Source organism: Sus scrofa, chromosome 1, assembly GCF_000003025.6.
Source record: "Sus scrofa isolate TJ Tabasco breed Duroc chromosome 1, Sscrofa11.1, whole genome shotgun sequence".
Taxonomy (NCBI): domain Eukaryota; kingdom Metazoa; phylum Chordata; class Mammalia; order Artiodactyla; family Suidae; genus Sus; species Sus scrofa.
This window is the reverse complement of record NC_010443.5, coordinates 140890545-140910469: the sequence shown is the minus strand read 5'-3', so window position 1 is coordinate 140910469 and position 19925 is coordinate 140890545. Positions and strand designations below refer to the sequence as shown.

Here is a 19925-nt window from a genome sequence, read left to right as displayed (position 1 = left end):
ATGATGAGGGAGGTGAGAGATGGAAAAGAGAAATGCGTGGAAAAATCGGGGTGTGAGTACCGCTACCTCAAGATTGGAGAGTCAAGCTGGATCCTAGGGAAATCATAAGTGGAGATTTAAGTTGCAAGATATTTTCCTGCTATCACTGGCTACCTGGGCCACTAACTAATTTCCTATTTGTTTTCAAGATGCACACACCCACACCCATACCAGATGTGCTTGACAGCCATTTCTGTGGATTGCATTTTTTTTTATAAGTTCCCCTTGCATTGCTTGCCTATGGATCCTAAGTGGGACCTATGTATATGAAAGGCAAGAGCCAAAGAGTGTGAGTCCTTCAGTCAACAACTGTTGCTACTTTAGTCTTATAACAAGTTACTGTCCTACCTTAAAAATGTTATCACAGGTTCCAAAGAATCAACCTTTTCCAAAGAATAATTTTCTCATTCAAAGGAGAGCTGACAGTGCCTGCCTTTTAGAAGCTAGTTAGAAGGAGGCAGGAAAGAATCTTAACATGGTGCCAAATGAGTACGTGGCCTGTGACAGGCATGGGGTCCAAGAGTGAGGGGATTCCAGGTGGACCCTGCATTCAATGAGGTTTTCTTGGGGCAATGAAAAGTGGGATGCTTTTAAAAGAGGCTTTAAAGAGTTCTTTGGTAGAGTTCCCATTGTGTGGCTCAGTGGTTCAAGAATTCGTCTAGTACCATGAAGATGTGGCTTTGATCCCTGGCCTTGCTCATTAGGTTAAAGGATCTGATGTTGCTATAAGCTGCTGCGTAAGTCACACATGTGGCTCGGATCTGCATTGCTGTGGTTATGACATAGGCCAGCAGCTGCAGCTCCGATTCAACCCCTAGCCTGGGAACCTCCATATGCCTTGTGTTTGGCCCTAAAAAAGAAAAAAAAAAAAAAAAAAAAAAAGAGTGGATTAAGGATCTGGTGTTCCTACAGTTATGGTGTGGGTTACAGATGTGGCTGAGATTTGATCCCTGGCCCAGGAACTTCCATGTGCTTAGGGGAAGCCAAAAGAGAAAAAGAAGAAGCTGCTTTAAGAAATTTGGTCAAAATTTGAAAATCCTTTTTTTCTGCAGTTATTGGTAATTTAAACTTAGCATCTAAATGAATAGTTGTAGGCTAATGAAGTGAGAAATATCCCCATAGTGACGCTCCAGTCCTAGACAAAGAATTAGTGTGAGATGTGTCCAAGTCAGGGTCCCAAAGTATACTAGGTGGGTGAAAAAACCTACCCACAGTTTTAAAAAAGAAAAAAGAAAGAAAAGAAAAGATGACCTATGGGGGTTTCTGTTGTGGCTCAGCAGTAATAAACCCAACTAATATTCATGAGGTTGCAGGTTCAATCCCTGGCCTCGCTCAGTGGGTTAAGGATCTGGCATTTCTGTGAGCTGTGGTGTAGGTCACAGACTTCGCTTGGATCCGGTGCTGCAGAGGCTGTGCATAGGCCAGCAGCTATAGCTCCGATTCCACCCCTAGCCCAGGAATTTCCATGTGCCTTGGGTGCGGCCCTATTAAAAAAAAAAAAAAGAAAAGAAAAAGAAGAAAAGAAAAGAAAAAACCACCTGTGAAGAATTACTGAAGAATCTGTGTTATTTTGTTTAGAGTAGGCATATTGGAAGCTATGTCTTCATTAAATCCTAACAGGCTGAGGGTAATTTTAAGACTGCTAAGTAGCATGGAGCACTTTTTTTTTTTTTTTTTTTGTCTTTTTGCCTTTTTTAGGGCCACTCCTGCGGCATATGGAGGTTCCCAGGCAAGGGGTAGAATCGGAGCTGTAGCTGCCGGCCTATGCCAGACCCACAGCAATGCGGGATCCGAGCTGCGTCTGCAACCTACACCACAGCTCATGGCAACGCCGGATCCTTAACCCACTGAGCAGGCAGGGATCGAACCTACAACCTCACGGTTACTAGTCGGATTCGTTAACCGCTGTGCCACAAGGGAACTCCGGAGCACTTTCCTTTTACAGTGTGTACACATGCGCCAGGAGACTTGCAGGGGCCTAGAGATGTACTTCTCAACAAAAGTTCTGTCTAAGGTGCCTGAGGACCTGAACTCATTCATTCATTCACTCACTCAGAGACATTGCTTGTTACTCCCTCACTGGAGAGGACACAAATGAAATTGCCTTTTAGTCCTAAGAACTAAAGAGAAGGATGAGTACCATCTGTGTGAGAGTGATCTGTAGGTTAGTTTCCCACCTTTAATATAAAAATAGTTCTCTCTTAAAACACATTTTTGAGGACACGGACAAGGTGGATCTCCGTGTGCCTAGTTGGGTTTGTTTGTTTTCAAATGCACCTCTGTCATATGGAAGTTCCTGGGCCAGGAATTGAATCTGAGCTGCAACTGTGGGGTAGGTCACAGCTGCAGCAAAACTGAATCCTTTAACCCACTGTGCCAGGCTGGGAATCGAACCCACACCTCTGCAGCAACTTGAGACACATCAGTTGGATTCTAACCCCCCTGCACCAAGGCAGGAACTCCTACCTACTTTTTCTTTGATCTTCAGAATAAATCATGATTTTTTTTTTTTAAGTCATGTTCTGTTGGTCTCACACGCAGTCAGTGTTGAGCTTATTTCTTTTTACTTTCAGTATAATCTAAATGGACATGTGTGATGAAAGTTACCTGGAATTAAAAGAAGCACACCAGTTCTACCGCATATAGACAAGGAGGAAAAAAATAATCAGCCTTCACATTTAAGTCAGTTAGTCCTTTTTTAATAAATTTGAATTCATTCATCAACAAGTTTCATATTGAATCGATCACTCAATTTTGCTGTATTTTTTTCATGTCAAATAATACCAAAAAATTACATCAATGTGCTTAAGCAAAATTGGGTTTTAATTTATCTTTACAATGAAATGAAATCAACGCGGGGACTGATCATGACAGCCATCGCCTATTCCTACTCGAATAATCCTGTACTTACCTTGAACATACTCACTGCCTTGTAAAGTAGAAATATGAGACAAGGACAAGATTGTTTCTGGGGCTCCCCCTGGGGAGAGGCATGGTACCGTGAGTCCCTCTCTGGGAGGTCGCTGTTCACCCAGGTGTTGGGAATTGAGTATTTCAGGAAAACATGGCACCTTTCAATGCAGTAGAAGAGGTAATAATCAATCCAAGGCACACTAGTTGTGTCCTGGGAAATTTTAATCCACCTGGGCGGCTCTCTGCCCCACGATTCACTGTTGCCCTGACCAATGGCTCACATGAGATAAGCGCCGGGGTCATTGCCACGAGGAACAGAACATTTCACCAATTGTTCAGTTTTGTTTACAGAAAAATGACGGGAAATAGGAACTGATTTTTCAGGTGGAGAGGTAAAGTAAGAACTATAGGATGGTTTATCATTTCAAGCCAGGAGAGTCAAAGTTGGACACGTTGGTCTGTTTTAGAAGACACCACTATGGGATAAATACCAGTGGGACTATCTACTAGATGCTGAGAAGGAACACCTAGTGCTGCAATATGCCTGTCTCCTTAAAACCAGTTCCAACGTGCTCGGCATCACCTCTGAGATGCTGATCTCCTTGGGGATAATGTTAATTCCATAGCTGGACAAGGGAGATATGACTTGATGTCAATGGCCACACACATCAAAAGTGTTGGGTGCCAGCACTAGAAACACATGAGACTGCAGATATATGGGGAGCAGGAGCATTATTATGACATACACCTAGTTCACTAAAGATTCAGAGGGAAATGAGTGTATCGTGGTCTAGGCTGTGAAACCCCTCTACAGTCCTGGGGTTGGTGAACAACACTTGTTTTAAAGATGACTTGGTCTTATGTATCTTTAGCTGTAGGGACCTATGTAGAGGGCTCTGGAATTGTCTCAGGTATAGTTGAATATGGGTAATAACAAACCCTTACAACAAGAGTCTTGCACTTTGAGCCCCCAGGAAGCATTTTGGAAAGACAGGACTACGTAGAAAATCAACTTTTTATTACGTTCAGTTGTTGAGAAAGAGATTATCATATTCCAAATCCAACTTTTCTCTCCTTACTCAAGAGGTCTGGATGTGGGAACAGCCACCTCACATTAATGTCAGGGGTCCAGGTTCAGAATTCATCAACACACCGTACTCACTGGCTCCAGTAACTACTGTGGAGAAATGAGAGGGCATTGTAACAGGAGAGAGAACCAAACACAACTCTCTTCTGGCAGCAGAGTTCTGCTTCTCAACAGTGCTCACAACTTTTAAAAATGGAGAAGCTATAAAATAATTTTCTTAGAAGAAAAGTAATTTTCTTCTAAAGTGGAGTAAAGCAAACACATACCCAAGGATCTTAAAAAGTTTTCCTTTTTACAGAATATATGTATGTATTTGTGTGTGTGTGTGCATGTGTAGTTACAAACACTATTTATAGTATAGCTATTATGTTTAACGTCATTGCAGTGTCTACAAAGTTGTGGATCCCAGTCTTGGTGCCAAATGCATATAAAAAGCTCAAAAGCTATTATGTCTATACCATGCAAATTTATATCCAGAAAACCTTGGGACTGCAGCTCTTCTGAGCCCCATGGGGGTCTCTGCCTTTGATAGTTGGGTACCTCAACTATGCATCAAAAAACGTTTTGAATCCCTTTTCTCCCAGGAAAGAATTAATGTCACAGTTCTGAATATATAAACCATATGCTTGTACACTTAAATCAACTGTTGATGCTTTTGTCCATGTTCATTTGCCTTTTGGGGTCCCTCTTCTGCATGTGGAACTCTCCTCGAACCACTGATACAGACAAAGATACCAAGTATTGAAAGGGAAAGGTCTTCACAATGTCCTTTTTTTTTTTTTTTTTTTTTTTTTTTTTTTTTTTTAACGTGTTAACAATGATAAGGCCACTTACAAGGTTGTTCCCAATCTGTTGAACTTTTAGGATCCCCCATTGTTACCCATGGGAAAAAAAAATTGTCAGAGAAAAGCCAAGGAACAAGAAATCACTGGCTAGTCTCCAGAGTAAAACAAACAAACAAACAAAAACCAGAGAGCAGCGGTTGGGAGAAGATGCTGAAGAAAGATAAGAATGAGAGAAAGGAGAGGATATAAAAACTGGTCACTGCTTCTAGCATGAGATTTCGTGGTCTGGATTCTACCTGACGGGGAGGGGTATTGAACTGTTAAAGACTCCCACAAGTTAGAAGTTGCCATCAGCCGCCAAGGAAAATCAAGTAGGGGCCAGTTCCCAGGAGAGCCCAGAGCACAGGCACCACAGGGAGGGATGTGCCTCTGCCTACGCGGGGAAAACTGGGGCCGGTTCTGAGTACCAGGCGGGACTCTGGTCCTGGGTTTCAGACAGAACAGAGAGGGTGAGGCATATGTGGTATTTGGGGATAAAGTCGTAATTTAGCAGTTCTTTCCTGAATAGTTTGCTTTTTTGTTTCTCCAAATGCTTAACTTCACTGTGACATCTGTTTGCACAACTGTAGTCATTTCAGTTTATGGATGCCTGTGATAGAAATATTGTTTACAAAAAATATATCATCTCTTTTTTTTTCTTTAGAAAGATCTCATCTAAATAGTAAGTTAAGGTTGCATCTATGAAACCGGTGCACCTTGTCTTGTTTCTACGAGCTTTAAAAAGTCCAAATACTGATGAGGCTGTGGATCAGAAGGAACCAAAAGTGACTGTGTTTGTTGTCAGGTTGCTGTCCTTTGCCTCAAGAGAATGGTCATGGGTCCCTGGGTGATGGATGGTGTGGACTGGGCATGTTCCTGCAGCGTCCTAGTTAAACTAGGAGTAGTTGGGTGTGCTTATGAATATGTCAGATACAGAAATAAAGGCATGAGGATGTGTCTCAGTTTCTGAAATTGAACAGAAGTGTTTGCGCTTCAGTCTGAATTCTAGAGAACAGAAAGTAGTTACATCACAGAAAGAAAAAGAGGACGTCGCATGCTGCCATGAGAGCAAGCATAAGAAACAGAATCTTGGTAAATATACATATTATAATGCATATTATGCAAATATAGTTGATATTAACATACAATGTTCCAAGAGTGATTGATAACTTAAAGACGAGGGGGAAAATCATCCTAGATGATTTTTACCTTAGAGGAACAAATAACCTGAGACGTCTAAGCTTTCCATTTAGATACCAGGCCTAGAAATCCATGAGATGTGGAGCAGGTGTTCAGTGACTGAAATGTCAACTCAACATTGCCAAAATGTGCCGCTGTGTCCCATACGATGGGTCAGCTGGATCCAGTCCAAGTGAGAGGAAAAAAAAAACAACACTGTACAGCAGAGTACTTACAATGAGATGCCATCCATCCTCGATGGGCTGTCAGAAGATGGAAGTTCGAACATCAAGGTGGGCCCTCCCCGTGTGTAAGAAACAGGCGAGCGAGTGTCAGAAGCTCACCCCGCCCGCTGAACCAGTACAGAAAAAGTCTGCCCCACGAAAGTCAACCTCATTGCCAAGAAAGCTGAAAAGCCTTCGCTTAATAAACTGAAAAAGGATATGAAGTGTGGCTTGTTTTAAACTAGCAATACCACTGTATGAGTTCCTGAAGAATAACTAAGAGTTTCTTTCTGCTTTTTAAACTAAAACATCTAACTCAGGATAGTAAAAGACACATTTTGGGATGATATTGTGTTTTGCGCCCTCATTCTCAAGGCATAATATTTAGACGATGCTTGTCCCTTTCAATTAAAAAAGAAAAAAACTATGCCTTTCTTTAATATGCATCCTGTGTTAAATTGTCCATAGCTGCAAAATGTATATATGTATGTGTATTTGTTTTACATACACACAGGTACTCACACCTGTGCGTAGAAACATATACACACACATCCTCATATACACGTGTATTTGATATATATGCTGAGAAAGTTCACATATATATACAATTGCGTATGTATATATGTGTGTGTCTGCGTGTGTGTGTCTGTGTGTGTGTACAGGTATAAAAACTTGACAGGCAGAGTAATATTTCACTCAGTGTTAAATGAAGTCTTTGAAAAATCAAGTACAGTCACTCAGTTAACATAGTACAGCCAGTAAACTAAGTTGAAAAGAGAAAAAGTGAAAGGAAACACAATCCGGGACCATCTGTCTATGGCATTCACATCGGTTAGATCAGGAATTTTAATTTTGAGCTGTGACGACCTCCTCCGTAGATGGGTCTTCTTGTGCGGGATGCTTCTGGCCCCCATGTGTCGCCCTTCCCGAGGCATGCTCTGTTTCCTGTACTGGATTGCTGAGTTGTCAAAGGATATTGCTGAATTCCTGGTATCACCAACGCCGCCTGCTACCTCGTTCATTTCATTGTGAACCTCCAGCGATGTTAACAGGATATTTCCATGAGCATCCACCTAAGCGGAAGAAAACACACCCCATTAGACAGCTAGCATGCCCAAGAACCTGACTTCTATATGCAAACCCAGGGTAGACCTACATTAATTGGTTTTAAAATTCTCACGTAGAAAATTAGACAAAATAAGAGGGCCCTTTTCAAAGTGAAATTTCACATGATGGATGCAAGATCTTAATGAAGATCAAATTAAAGTACAAATATCTTTCAAGATGTTACCTTAGGTAGTATGACCATTTTCTGCAACTATACACTGCATAGAAACTATACTCTCCCACTCTTTTCTGGAAGTCAGTTTGTCCCTTTTCCTGATGGTACAAAAATATCCAAATTGCAATGACAAAACAAGTGAGTACTGTGATGAATGGACACTCCTGATGACCTTGGTGGATTAGAAAAGCCCCCAAATACAATTTCCTCACCCAATCTTGGTCCTGGCAGGAGATGTCCTGTTTTGGTTTGTTTGTTTTTGGTTTTGTTTTTTTGCCCCAGCCATGGCATGCAGAAGTTCCCAGGGCAGGGACTGAACCCGATCCACAGTACTGACAATGTCAGATCCTTAGCACGCTGAGCACTAGGGAATGCCGGGGAGACCTCATTTTTAAGAGCTAAATTTAAGACAGGCTAAAAGTCCCTTCTCATATGGGAGCCAAACTTTAAAATAACACCTTGGAGTTCCCTGATGGCACAGCAGGTTAAGAATCTAGCGTTGTCACTGCAGGTTTGATCCCTGGCTGGGGAACTTCCACATGCTAAGGGTGTGGCCAATAAGTAAATAAAATATTCTGTGCTAAATACAGCTTCAGACCATTTGCAATGGTGCCAATGTCCATTTTATTTATTGGTTGGCCATGAAATTCCATGGATCAAGCCTGCAGATAGGCCTTAAGCTCAGTGTGCAGAGGGGTGCAGAGAAGATTCCCAGCCATGAAGAGCAGGGGCCTGTGCAGGTCTCTGAGCAGTGCCAGAACCACAGGTCGGATGGCCCCAGACACCAAGAAGATGGCTCTGACATAGGAAGGACTGCAAACATCCCGGGACCACTCGTGCTCTGGCACAAAGGCACCACAAAGGACTCAGATGTCTACTCTGTGGTTTGGGAACACCATTCAATCATGCTTGGGGAAGGAGAGGTGTGGTCATCAGGATGGCACCCCTTTCTCCCCAGACCTTTGAGTGCATTACCTGGCATGTGAAAGGGATTTGGAAAACATAATTAAGGTCAGGGACCTTAAACTAGAGAGAGTAGCTGAATTATCCAGGTGGGCCCGATCATTTCTCCCATCATTTCTTCTGAGCCCTTAAAAGCAGAGCATTTTCTCCAGCTCAAAGCAGAAGAGAAAGTCAGAAAGATGCAGCAGAAGTTGAAAGCCTGAGGGATTTGAGACATGAGAAGGAAGGACTGGATTTTCCCTTGATCAAGGGGCCTCTAGGGAAGGCTTCAGAAGAAAGGGGGCAGTCTCTGTGAGCAAAGGCGAGCTATGGCTGACAGCCAGCAAGACAATAGGGATGGCAGTCCATAACCACAAGGAAGCATGGTCAACAACCTGAATGAATCTGGGGGAGGAGTTTCCAAATAAATACAGCCCTATTGACATCTTGATTTCAGTCTCCTTAAACTCTTAGCCAAGAATCCAGCTGAGCTCCACTGTATCCAGTCTTCTGACTGACCCAAATGAAAAGGATTTCATCTTGATCCCTTAGGTAATGAGAAATTCAAGTGATTTCTGGATGAAAAAGTGACATATTTCTAAAACTCATCTTATGTGACAGGATGAACAACAACAAAAAAGGTGGATTCGAAGGGAAAAAGTGAAGAGAGGGGACCTGATAGGCAGATACAACACTGGCTTCTCTTCCTTTAGGGTGGTCTGAGAGAAAATACCAGGAGGTGGTGAGGAACTGCCCCCTGCATCCCCACCCCCACCCCCCGCCAGCTACTGCAACCTATCCCAGCATCTCCTGGAGGCCATGCCACAGCACTGATGCTTTGCCACAATCTGGTCACTTCTGCATCTTTGCAGTTGACAGCATGGGAAAGGAGGAAAGAGTTACTTATCCCCCTGCTCCCACCTGGCCTCTTGGCCCTTGCTAAACTCCCTTCAGAAACACCTTCAACATGGAGGCAGCACAGTGCTGGCCCGCATCAGCCTAGGTTGTGCTCAGTATTCTTGCATGATGAGTGGGGAGGGCCCAGTAGGGATGGATCCTGGTCTACAGTGTCCTGAGAATGGAAGACACAAACAGACCAAGATAGCTCTGAACTTCTGGGGAGAAGGCTTTTCATGGAGAAGGAATGGAGCACTGACAGAATATTGGGAGTTTTGTTTTTTGTTTTTTCAGTAGAGGGAAAAATTCTGATGGGTTTTGTATCTCAAAAATACCAGGAATGGTAGACCTCTGCGTTTGGAACCTGTGTTCTATATCTGTTTTTGTTATCTTTGCACTGAATGATTGGCAGTAACACTCTTAAAACAGAGAAGTCTATTTTCCTGATTTCAAAATCAATGAAGCATCCTGTGGTTTGGAGACGGAGTCATGATGGGGGAGCAGCCTGACAGGTAAATGAAGGTGTGGCTGGAAACAGGAGGAGGCAGCAAAGGACATAGTAGTGGAATATCCTCCACTGAGATCACCCAGGAGCTGTGGACCTGCTGGGGCCACCAGAAGTAGTAACTCTCCCTAAGAAGGGGGTGATCTGAACCTGCTTCAGAAGCTGTGGGCAGCCAGCGCCTAAGACAACAAGGAGGCGAGTATGATGGGTCAGGTAAATTGGCCTTTACACAAAGGCACAGAGGAGTGAGAGAAGGTCCTTGCTCTCAAGGGATCTAGCAGGTAAGAGCTTCAAGGAATCAGTAAATGCATTTTATTTTTCTTTTTTTCTCAGTTGCTCTGCAGCATATGGAGTTCCCGGACCAGGGGTCAGATCTGATCACAGTTATGACCTATGTGCAGCTGTGGCTATGCCAGATCCTATAACCTATTGCATTGGGCCAGGGAATCAGACCTGTATCCTAATGCTGCAGAGATGTGGCTGATCCTGGTGCACCACAGCAGGAACGCCAGTAAATGCAGTTTTTAAAAGTACTACATATTGCCCTTAAAGCACATTTAAAAATACCTGCTGACATTGTCATCTCTTTTCAAGCTATCAAAAATGCCATATGCAAAGCTCCTTTTATCAAAATCTAGGAGACGATGATGAATGACTTTGTAGAATGAATAACACATAAAGAAATGTCAAGAATTCTCTTAAAGAAGGAAAGGAGTAGGAGTTCTCATAGTGGCTCAGTGGTTAACGAATCCAACTAGGAACCATGAGGTTGAGAGTTCGATCCCTGGCCTTGCTCAGTGGGTCAAGGATCTAGCGTTGCCATAAGCTGTGGTGTAAGCCGCAGATGCGGCTCAGATCCTGCATTGCCGTGGCTCTGGCGTAGGCCTGTGGCTACAGCTCCAATTCGATCCCTAGCCTGGGAACCTCCATATGCTGCAGGAGCGGCCATAGAAAAGGCAAAAAAAAAAAAGGAAAGGAGTATTTTGTGCCATGTTTATTATGTTGGACTTTGATGGTTCTAGTGACTCAGCATTTCACTTGGCTTTAATCCATTTTGAGTTTATTTTTGTCAATGGTTTTAGAGAGTGTTCTAATTTCATTCTTTTCCATGTAGCTGTACAGTTTTCCCAGCACCACTTATTGAAGAAATTGTCTTTTTTTCAATTGATTATAGATGTGAGGGTGTATTTCTAGACTTTTTATTCTGTTCTACGGATCTATATTTTTGTTTTTCTGCTAGCGCCATACTGTTTTGATGACTGTGGCTTTGTAGTATAGCCTGAAGTCAGGGAACCTGATTTCTCCAGCTCTTTTTCTTTCCCAGGATTGCTTTGGCTACTGGGTTTTTTAAAATTATTTTTTATTTATTTTTATTTTTTTAGGGCTGCACTCGTGGCATATGGAAGTTCCCAGGCTAGAGGTCAAATTGGAGCTTCACCTGCTGGCCTACACCACAGCCACAGCAACACAGGATCCAAGCCACATCTGTGATCTATGCCAAAGCTTGTAGCAACATTGGATCCTTAACCCACTGAGTGAGGCCAGGGATGAAACCCGCATCCTCAGGGACACTGTATTAAGTTTTTAACCTGCTGAGCCACAATGGTAACTATTGAGGGTCTTTGTGTTTCCATACACATTTAAAATTTTTTGATTTAGTTCTGTGAAAAATGCCATTGATAATTTGATAGGGATTGGACTGAATCTGCAGATTGACTTGGGTAACTGGGTTTTAAAAAGAGGCTTTATAAACTGCTCCCACCCCCCACCGCCAGGAGAGAGAAAACATGTGGGTTCAGTGGGACCAAACTGATGACAAACGTCACCATTCATGGACACATCCAAGCCACACAGGCACATCCGAGCCATGGTGTGCACATTTTGGTAGATGCAGAGAATGGAATGCTGTCTAGGAGAGAAGTCGTGGTGACCACAGGAAATGTGACATGCCATTGTGTAGGCATAAAGCATGTGCCCGGAATTGGGGAGAACAGGGACAAGACCTTGTGCTTGGAGCAGGGAGTGACAGAGGCAGGAAGGGAACAAATAAGAGATAAAATTAGGACAGTGCCATGGACAAGAATGTCTGGCTTAAGTCTTGAAGGAGGGGAAGATGTGGATGATGAAGAAGAGAGGGGTTCTTGGAGGAGAGGATCTAAAAGGTAAAGAGATAATAAGGTATATGTTGGTTTCAGAAAGCCTCCAGGAAGCGTGAAGAAAACACACAAAGTAAGGTCAACTGAATACCGAGTTGAGTTTTCAAAACTTAGTGACAAATCTGTACAAATCAGTGTCCTGTCTCCCTTGTCCCTTGTGGCCAGTTTTGTGCATTTGGGAAAGGACTTCAGGAGGGTAGGTCTACGTCTGCACCTTGGGTTCCAGTGAAGGAAACTCATCCTGAGGGAAGCAAACCCAATGCCATCAATATTTACAAAACTGGTGTGCCTGGGGTTCTCCACCACCTGTGGCTTCATACAGCTATTTGAGAACCAATATAGTTACACTGCTCCACTTCAGAGTGGGTGAACAGCTACAATGGAACAATCATGTTGAAAGGAAGTGAAGATATATTGAATTAATAAGCCCTCAGAGTAAACTAGTCTGGCTGCTTTCGACACGGTTTTACATTTGCATAGTTTTCATATAAACGTGAACCAGTGTGCAGAAAATTTATACCCAAATTGCTAGAATGTATTTTTTTTCTGCAAGAATTAAAAGGTTAACATTTATGGTTACCGAAGGGGAAATGGGGGGGATAAATTAGGGGGATGTGATTGACATACACACAATACTACATATAAAATGGATAGTTAACAAGGACCTACTGTATAGCACAGGGTAACCCACCCAATACTTTAATAATCTATACGGGAAAAGAATCTGAAACGGAATGGATATATGTATATGTATAACTGATTTATTTTGCTGTACACTTGAAACTAACACTACTTTGTAAGTCAACTGTACTCCAATAAAATTTATTTTATAAAAAGAATTAAAGGGTTACTAAAATCTGTTAAATCTTAGAAACCAAACATTTTAAACAAATACTTCCAGAAGAGATGCTAATCTTTCCCTATCATCTAGAATTTAAATCTTAAAACAGATGGAAGTGATTGTGGGTGAAACATAGGACTGAAATGCCCTGTATAGAATGGCAGATGATAACTTGTAATTTCTAAAGCATTTCATGATTACTCCTTATTTTGAGGAGTATGTATCATATTTACTATAATTAGATTCATTGATTTCAATGTAATTTGTCTTCCCACTCTATAACCTGGACAGGCACAAATATTCAGAGACGAAAACATCTCGTGTGGAGAGTATCTTAGAGGGATTTTTGTTTTTTCCAAGAATATGTCACCAGATTGGTATCTTGTTGATATCTCATTTTCTACTTATCTTCAAGCTTCAAAATAAGTAGAATATTCTAGTTTTAGGAAAATAAGGAGCTATTTGCCATGTGAGGAATGAAATCTTGCTCTTAATAAAAAGAATACCATCAAGCCTGCGGCTCTGATTCCTGGACAAGAATTATGACTTTCTGCCACTTTATGAAATTCAAATACCACGTGGTCAACTTGCAAAATATCACAAGGCTTATAACCACAATACATGCATTACAACAGAAGACCAATTCATGGGTAAAGAAACAACTCAGGAATAAACAGAGGTTGAGCGCAGATAAATTAAGGTCAAGATTTTCACTGCATTGCTGGTCCGAGGAAAAACTAAGTGATTATGTGAACACTTTGGGTATTGATGAATCAACCACTAATTTAAAATAGAGTTTAATCACTAAATGTAAGGAAAGTTACTCAGGGTCTGACAATAGGTTCAATAGCATCATGGTCATGTTGGTGGCCTGCAGAGCCCCTTAGGACTTTTATAAGACACAAGGGTGGTGAGTTAGGAAAGGCAATGACAACACCGCTCTTTGCTATCACCCAGTGTCTATCAGTCCAAGGAAATCTGCAGCCCCCAAGCCTCAAGGCTGCCATCTATGACAGCGAGGCTCTCTGGGGCCCTTGCTGGCCACACTAATAAACAATCCCAGGAGATACCCCTGAAAATGAATGTGTGAATAATCACTATTGCAAAGGACTCTTGAAGACGCTGTCGGCCTGTGCAAGGTGCCGTTTTCTGTTTTGCATTAAATCTGTGATTCTTTACTCAGTTTCTTTTAATTCATCTGCATCATGTAATATAAACTTTTGGGAGGTGCATTTCCACTTTAAAATATTCACTAAACTCTTAGGTGTAGTCAACAACAATTTTTTTAAATTGAAGTATATAGCTGATTTACAAAGTTTTAGGTACAACAAAGCAATTCGGTCATGTATGAATATACATATTATGAACAGATGTGGTTTTTCAGATTCTTTTCCATTGTGGGTTACTACAAGATACTGAGTATACTTCCCTGTGCTATACACTAGGTCCTTGTTAATCAATTTTATATAGTAGTGTGTATCTGTTAATCCCAAATTCCCAGTTTATCCCCCTTTCCCCATAAGTTTGTTTTCCACGTATGTGAGTGTGTTTCTGTTTTGTAAATAAGTTCATCTGTATCATTTTTAGATTCTACATATGTTACATCATATATTTGTTTTTGACTTACTTCACTAAGTATGAGAATCTCTAGTTGCATCCATGTTGCTTCAAATGGCATTATTTCATTCTTTTTATGGCTAATATTCCATTGTATATATGTACCACATCTTTATCCATTCATCTGTCGATGGACATTTAGGTTGTTTCCATGTCTTGGCTATTATAAATAGTGCTGCTATGAACACTAGAGTGCATGTATTTTTTTCATTAGAATTTTCTGGACACACGCCCAGGACTGGACTTGCTGGATCATATGATAACTCTATTTTTAGTTTTTTGAGGCACCTCCATACTGTTCTCCTTAGTGGCTGTACCAATTTACATTCTCAACAACAGTGTAGAAGGGTACCCTTTCCTTCACAACACACCCTCTCCAGCATTTATTATTTGTGGAATTTTTGATCATGGCCATTCTGACCGACGTGGGGTAGTACCTCACTGTAGTTTCGATTTACATTTCTCTAACAATTAGCCATGCCGAACATCTTTTCATATGCTCGTTGGCCCTCTAGTCAGCAATAATTTTTAATGTTTATCTTTAAGGGTATTAAATATGCATTTAAAACTAGCATACATGCATTTGTATGTTGACTTCAAACCATAAGAGCTGATATCTCCAATTACAGATTTTTACAAATATGAACATGCAGAAAAGCTTTAACACACTGCTGGGAAACAGAAACAAATTTTCAGAAAAATGAACACTAAAAATGGACTCATGAACTTTCCTCTGCATCTGCTTTATAACATATTATTTCTACATTCTGCTTAATTTTCTTTACAGAGTTAGCAATTTGGGGGGGTTGTTTCTTTTTCATTTTAAGCGTTAACCTTCATACTCAAAAGGTATTTCTGTAGCCCAATACTTGACCTTTCTAGAGGAGGTCATTTAGAAGACCTTTAAAAGAAAGGAAATACAGTTATAATCTGTTTAAATAGTGAGGGAATTTGAAAAAAAAAAAAACAGTATTGTGTGTGTATGTGCGTCCATGTGATGGAAAAAGTAATGATGTGATGAATTCTAGTTTCCTTGGAAACAGGATGACCAAAGCATAGTGTGTATTCATAGTATATGGACTTATTTAGAAACATACCAGTGTGGTACTAAATATACTTTCCAGTAAGAAATTCAGGATCATGTTGCCTGTGGAAGCCTAATTTTATTAACAGATTCTGGTTTCTCTGACCAACTCTGTTTATGCATTACTGAAAGTGTAGGAGCCATTTACAGACATTTAATTGCCTTCATTCATTTGTGACCATCTGGGGACCTATTCTGGGTCACTGCTGGGCCATGGACACAGCCCTCCCCCAGGGAGCTGTGGCAGCCTTGCAAGAGGCTTGGGCCAGGGACAATCGAGAACACCAGAAAGAACAAGGAAACCTTAGGAGCTTGAGAGATAAGTTTGGCAAGAACTTAAAAAAGAAATAAAGGAACAAGCCCAGTGTGTAAACAGTAGAGATATATTAGTGAAGACTTGAAGGGATGCAAGAGGTAAAAGGATAATGATAAAAATTTTATACTAGTGACAACATGCTTTCATGAAAATAGTGTTTGTAGTTGCAATGACATGTTGCTTTTTATTTTAAAAAAGAAACTGCAATGGCATAGAATTGCAAAGTTTGTAATTGGAGGGATGTTGGTAGAAGCTGAGGGAGCTAGAGGGGACATGACTGATGCCTTCTTTCTGGGTTCAGAGCCCACAGGTCCCAAAGGAGCTCCCCGCTTGGCCACTGTTGTCTGGGGCTGTTTGCCTGGCATTTTGCAGAACACAGGTGGCTGGGGCAGGGCCAGGGCAGGTGCACAAAAGTCCCAGGATGGCACGTGGCTCCTACCCTGCACTTGAGACCTTGAACTAGAGACTGTGGCCAGTCAGAGGGCGGATGAGAGAGGGGGCTGTCCATGCCATGTGAAGACAGTGGCATGCCAGGTATCACATTCATAATTTACTGCTGAAGGAACACTATGACATTCTGGAAAGTGCTTTTGCCTGTCAAGTTTGGGCACCTCACCCCAGAGTTTCATTCATTCCCATATCCATGTGTTCTTTCATTTTCAGAGGAAACTGGGCAACTTCTGGCTTCTCTAACTTCTGCACCAATTTTGCTTTCCTATAAAACTCAGGGACCTGCAGAGGCCACAGTTCAGGCTGTGGTTAACATGCCCACATCACTCCTACTCAGAGGTCATGCCCATGAGCTGCAGGGTGGAAGGGCTCCGAGAAAGGGTGGTCAAGATGGGGAGGCCTACCCGGTTGCTGTCACCCTTTGACCGGTCATTCTTTGCCTTGGCGTTCTTTTCAGCAAGCTTCTTCTGCCTTTGAGGGCCTCTTCCAAAGAAAATGTAGTTGACAAAGGCATACTCCAGAAGGGCCAGAAACACAAAGACAAAGCAGCCCATGAGGTACATGTCAATGGCTTTGACATAGGGGATTTTGGGCAATGTCTCCCGAAGGTGTGTATTGATGGTTGTCATGGTCAGCACGGTCGTGATCCCTGCAAGAGAAATGGAAGCGTGAGAGGCCCGCAGCTCCACCACCCAGCTCCTGACTTCTCATGTTCCTGCTTTATTTTCTCAAACAGTGTAAAGGAGCTGAAAATAATGGATTGAGTATTACGGGGCAACTGAAATGCAATAATGTTTGCCATACAGCAAGAAATGGCACAATACTGTAAATCATGCCCATAAAAATTTTAAAAATGAGAAAAAAAAAAAGTAAAAGCAGGAAAAGAAAGAAATGCAATAGAATATAAGCATATGGTTTGGGCAGGTCACACCTCAGGCCAGGAAGCTGACACCCCTTCCCTATGGGTGGCACCTCCCACCACACCTGGCCCATGGATGGGGACATGTAGGGGCAAAACAGAGGCTGCTCTGTATGAAAGCTGGGAGAAATGAAAAGAAACCCAGCATTTATCATAAAACCCTAAGAGTCTGAATAAGAAGGTACTGGGAAGAAGAAGGAATCTAGGAAGCTAGGAATCTTCTAAGAAGGCCATTTATGGCTGGAGTGACAAGGCCCCCAGAAGAAAACAACTAAAGCAAGGGGATCCAGTCCTGAGCACAAAGAGAGGGGGTGTTTGCTCCTGGGGAAAGAGCACCTCACAGAGCGACTTCCATCCCCAGCTAAGAAAGCTGCTACATGACCTGCTCAGGACCTGTTTGCTGCAGTCAAGGGCTAAGGATTTTATTCCAAGCACAGATTCCTTTCTCAGTCATAAAAAAGAATGAAATAATACCATTTGCATCATCTCTAGGATGGACCTAGAGATGATCATCCTAAGTGAAGTGAGTCAGACAGTGAAAGACAAACATCCTATGATATCACTTACATGTAGAATCTAACAAAAGGATACTTTTGAACTTCTGAACTTGTTTGCAGAACAGAAACAGACTCACAGACTTTGAAAATAAACTTATGGTTACCAAAGGGGACAGGTGCGGAGGGAAGAATGGATAGGGATGGAGGGGTGGGGGGTAGGGGATGGGACTGGCATATGCACACTGTGGTATATGGAATAACTGGTCAATGGGGACCTGCTATATAGCACAGCGAACTCTACCCAATATTCTGTGATGGTCCATATGGAAAAAAATCTGAAAAAAAAAAAGATGTGTATACAAGTATAGCTGAATCACTTTGTTGTCCAGTAGAAATGACCACAAAATTGTAAATCAACTATCAACTATACTTCAAAAAAAACCTTAAAACATCAAAAAAAAAAAAAACAAACCCAAAATACAAAGTGCAGAATCTTACCATGCTCTGGGGCAAATGATCACATTCTGTTTTTGGTTTTGGTTTGGTTTTTTGGATGTCATTTTGAATTATTTAGACATGTCATGTGAATCATCTCATTTTTCCCTAAGGGACCTAAGTTTAGTCTCTAAAAACATGTAAGTACTCTGTTTTGTACTTCTTCCACAGCAATGGGCATGTTCTTGGTGTACAGATTCCATATGGGATGATATGAAGCCAGAAAGAGCAGGGGACCCATTGGCTCTGGACATGACCAGAACAGTGAAGCCTCTTGGGCAGGAATGGCCTGCATTGCACACTTCCGGGGTGGGGGTGGGGGTGGGGGAATGGATGTTACTGGAGTTGATTTGCTCTCTTTGAAATGGTCCTTTTGAAATACTAAGTAGTCTTGGAGTTCCCGTTGTGGCTCTTTGGTTTAGGAACCTGACTAGTATCCATGAGGATGCGAGTTCGATCCTTGGCCTTGTTCAGTGGGTTAAGGATCTGATGTTGCCTTGAGCTGTGGTACAGGTCACAGACGTGGCTTGGATACCACATTGCAGTGGCTGTGGTGTAGGCTGGCAGCTGTAGCTCCGACTTGACCTCTAGCCTGGGAACTTCCACATGCCATAGATGTGGCCCTAAAAGCAAAAAAACTAAAAGGAAGATGAAGGAGAAGAAGAAGAAAAAGAAATATTAAGAAGTCTCAGAGAGGTAAGTCAGCACCAACAAGCCAGCTCTCTCCTACCCCGTGACTGCTGCTACAGAATGCAATTACTCGGGTGTCTTCTGGGACCCCTGGGACAGGGTCATTGACTGCCACATCAGAACCTCAAGAAGAAGATTTGCAAAGTGAAAATATTCTGGGTGATGGTCCTTTAGCCACAGAAACCTGAAAAACCAATGTCACCAAGAACAGCAGGTGTTGCAAGCCCCAGAGGCTAACCACCTGGACCTGTGGTCACCCCAGATCACCCGCAACTCTGCAGAGGAGGTAATGTCTTCAATAAGCTCTTAGTCTGATGCCCTCTGGATTCCTATCCCATCCTTGGAGGCATGCCAGGGTGCAGGGCTCCCCTGGATCATGACCACCTGGAGAAGAGAGAAGAACCCCAAGCTTCAGACCATGTGCTCCCTCCACCCAGCCTGGAGCTGTGCTCAGAGGAGGGGAGGGTACCCAGAAGTGGAGAACCTATTTCTTGTCTGATTGCAAACTGTGGCTGCCAATGAATATATGGCAATGAAAGATGTCAGGATATTTTAAGACTTCTCTTTAATGTAAAATTCTTGTACACCTGGGGACATTTGAAATTTGAAAATGTCAATGGGATAATTACAGTTTACAAATAAATGCAAAAACGCCATGCAGATTCTACGGAATCAGGTGTTCTCACCATAATACCAAAATTTTGTACCGTGGCTGCCATGGCTTTTTCTTTTCCTTCCAAATGGACTTTAGGAAGTGCTCTGCTTTAGTCACTGCTCGGGCTCTCCAGGTGACTGCTTTGAGTGGATGTGTATGACAGAGGCCTCAGTAGGTGTCCCCAGGACATGGGCTATAGGAAGAGGGACAGGCAGCACATGTCATGAGCACTCAGCCTGGTAAATTCAGCCCCAAGGACAACTGGGCAAGGAAACTGGTGTGAGGCCCATCAGTGCTGGCTCACAGAGTCCCT

General features: G+C 42.3%; 1 protein-coding gene across 5 annotated transcripts in view; it reads right to left on the bottom strand.

The window, feature by feature from the left end:
- The window catches only part of GABRB3 (gamma-aminobutyric acid type A receptor beta3 subunit), a 340074-nt gene continuing 324102 nt past the window's right edge, over positions 3954-19925 (bottom strand). For 4 of the 5 annotated variants that reach the window (XM_021098613.1, XM_021098629.1, XM_021098621.1 and 1 more), the window contains 2 exons: positions 16761-17005; positions 4808-7339 (listed from right to left, as the gene is read on the bottom strand). In XM_021098613.1, coding sequence (XP_020954272.1) covers positions 7004-7339; positions 16761-17005 — 581 coding nt within the window. In that variant the 3' untranslated portion in view covers positions 4808-7003. Of the gene's footprint in view, positions 7340-16760; positions 17006-19925 lie in introns of all 5 variants that reach the window. The other variant, XM_021098607.1, reaches the window with a different exon arrangement.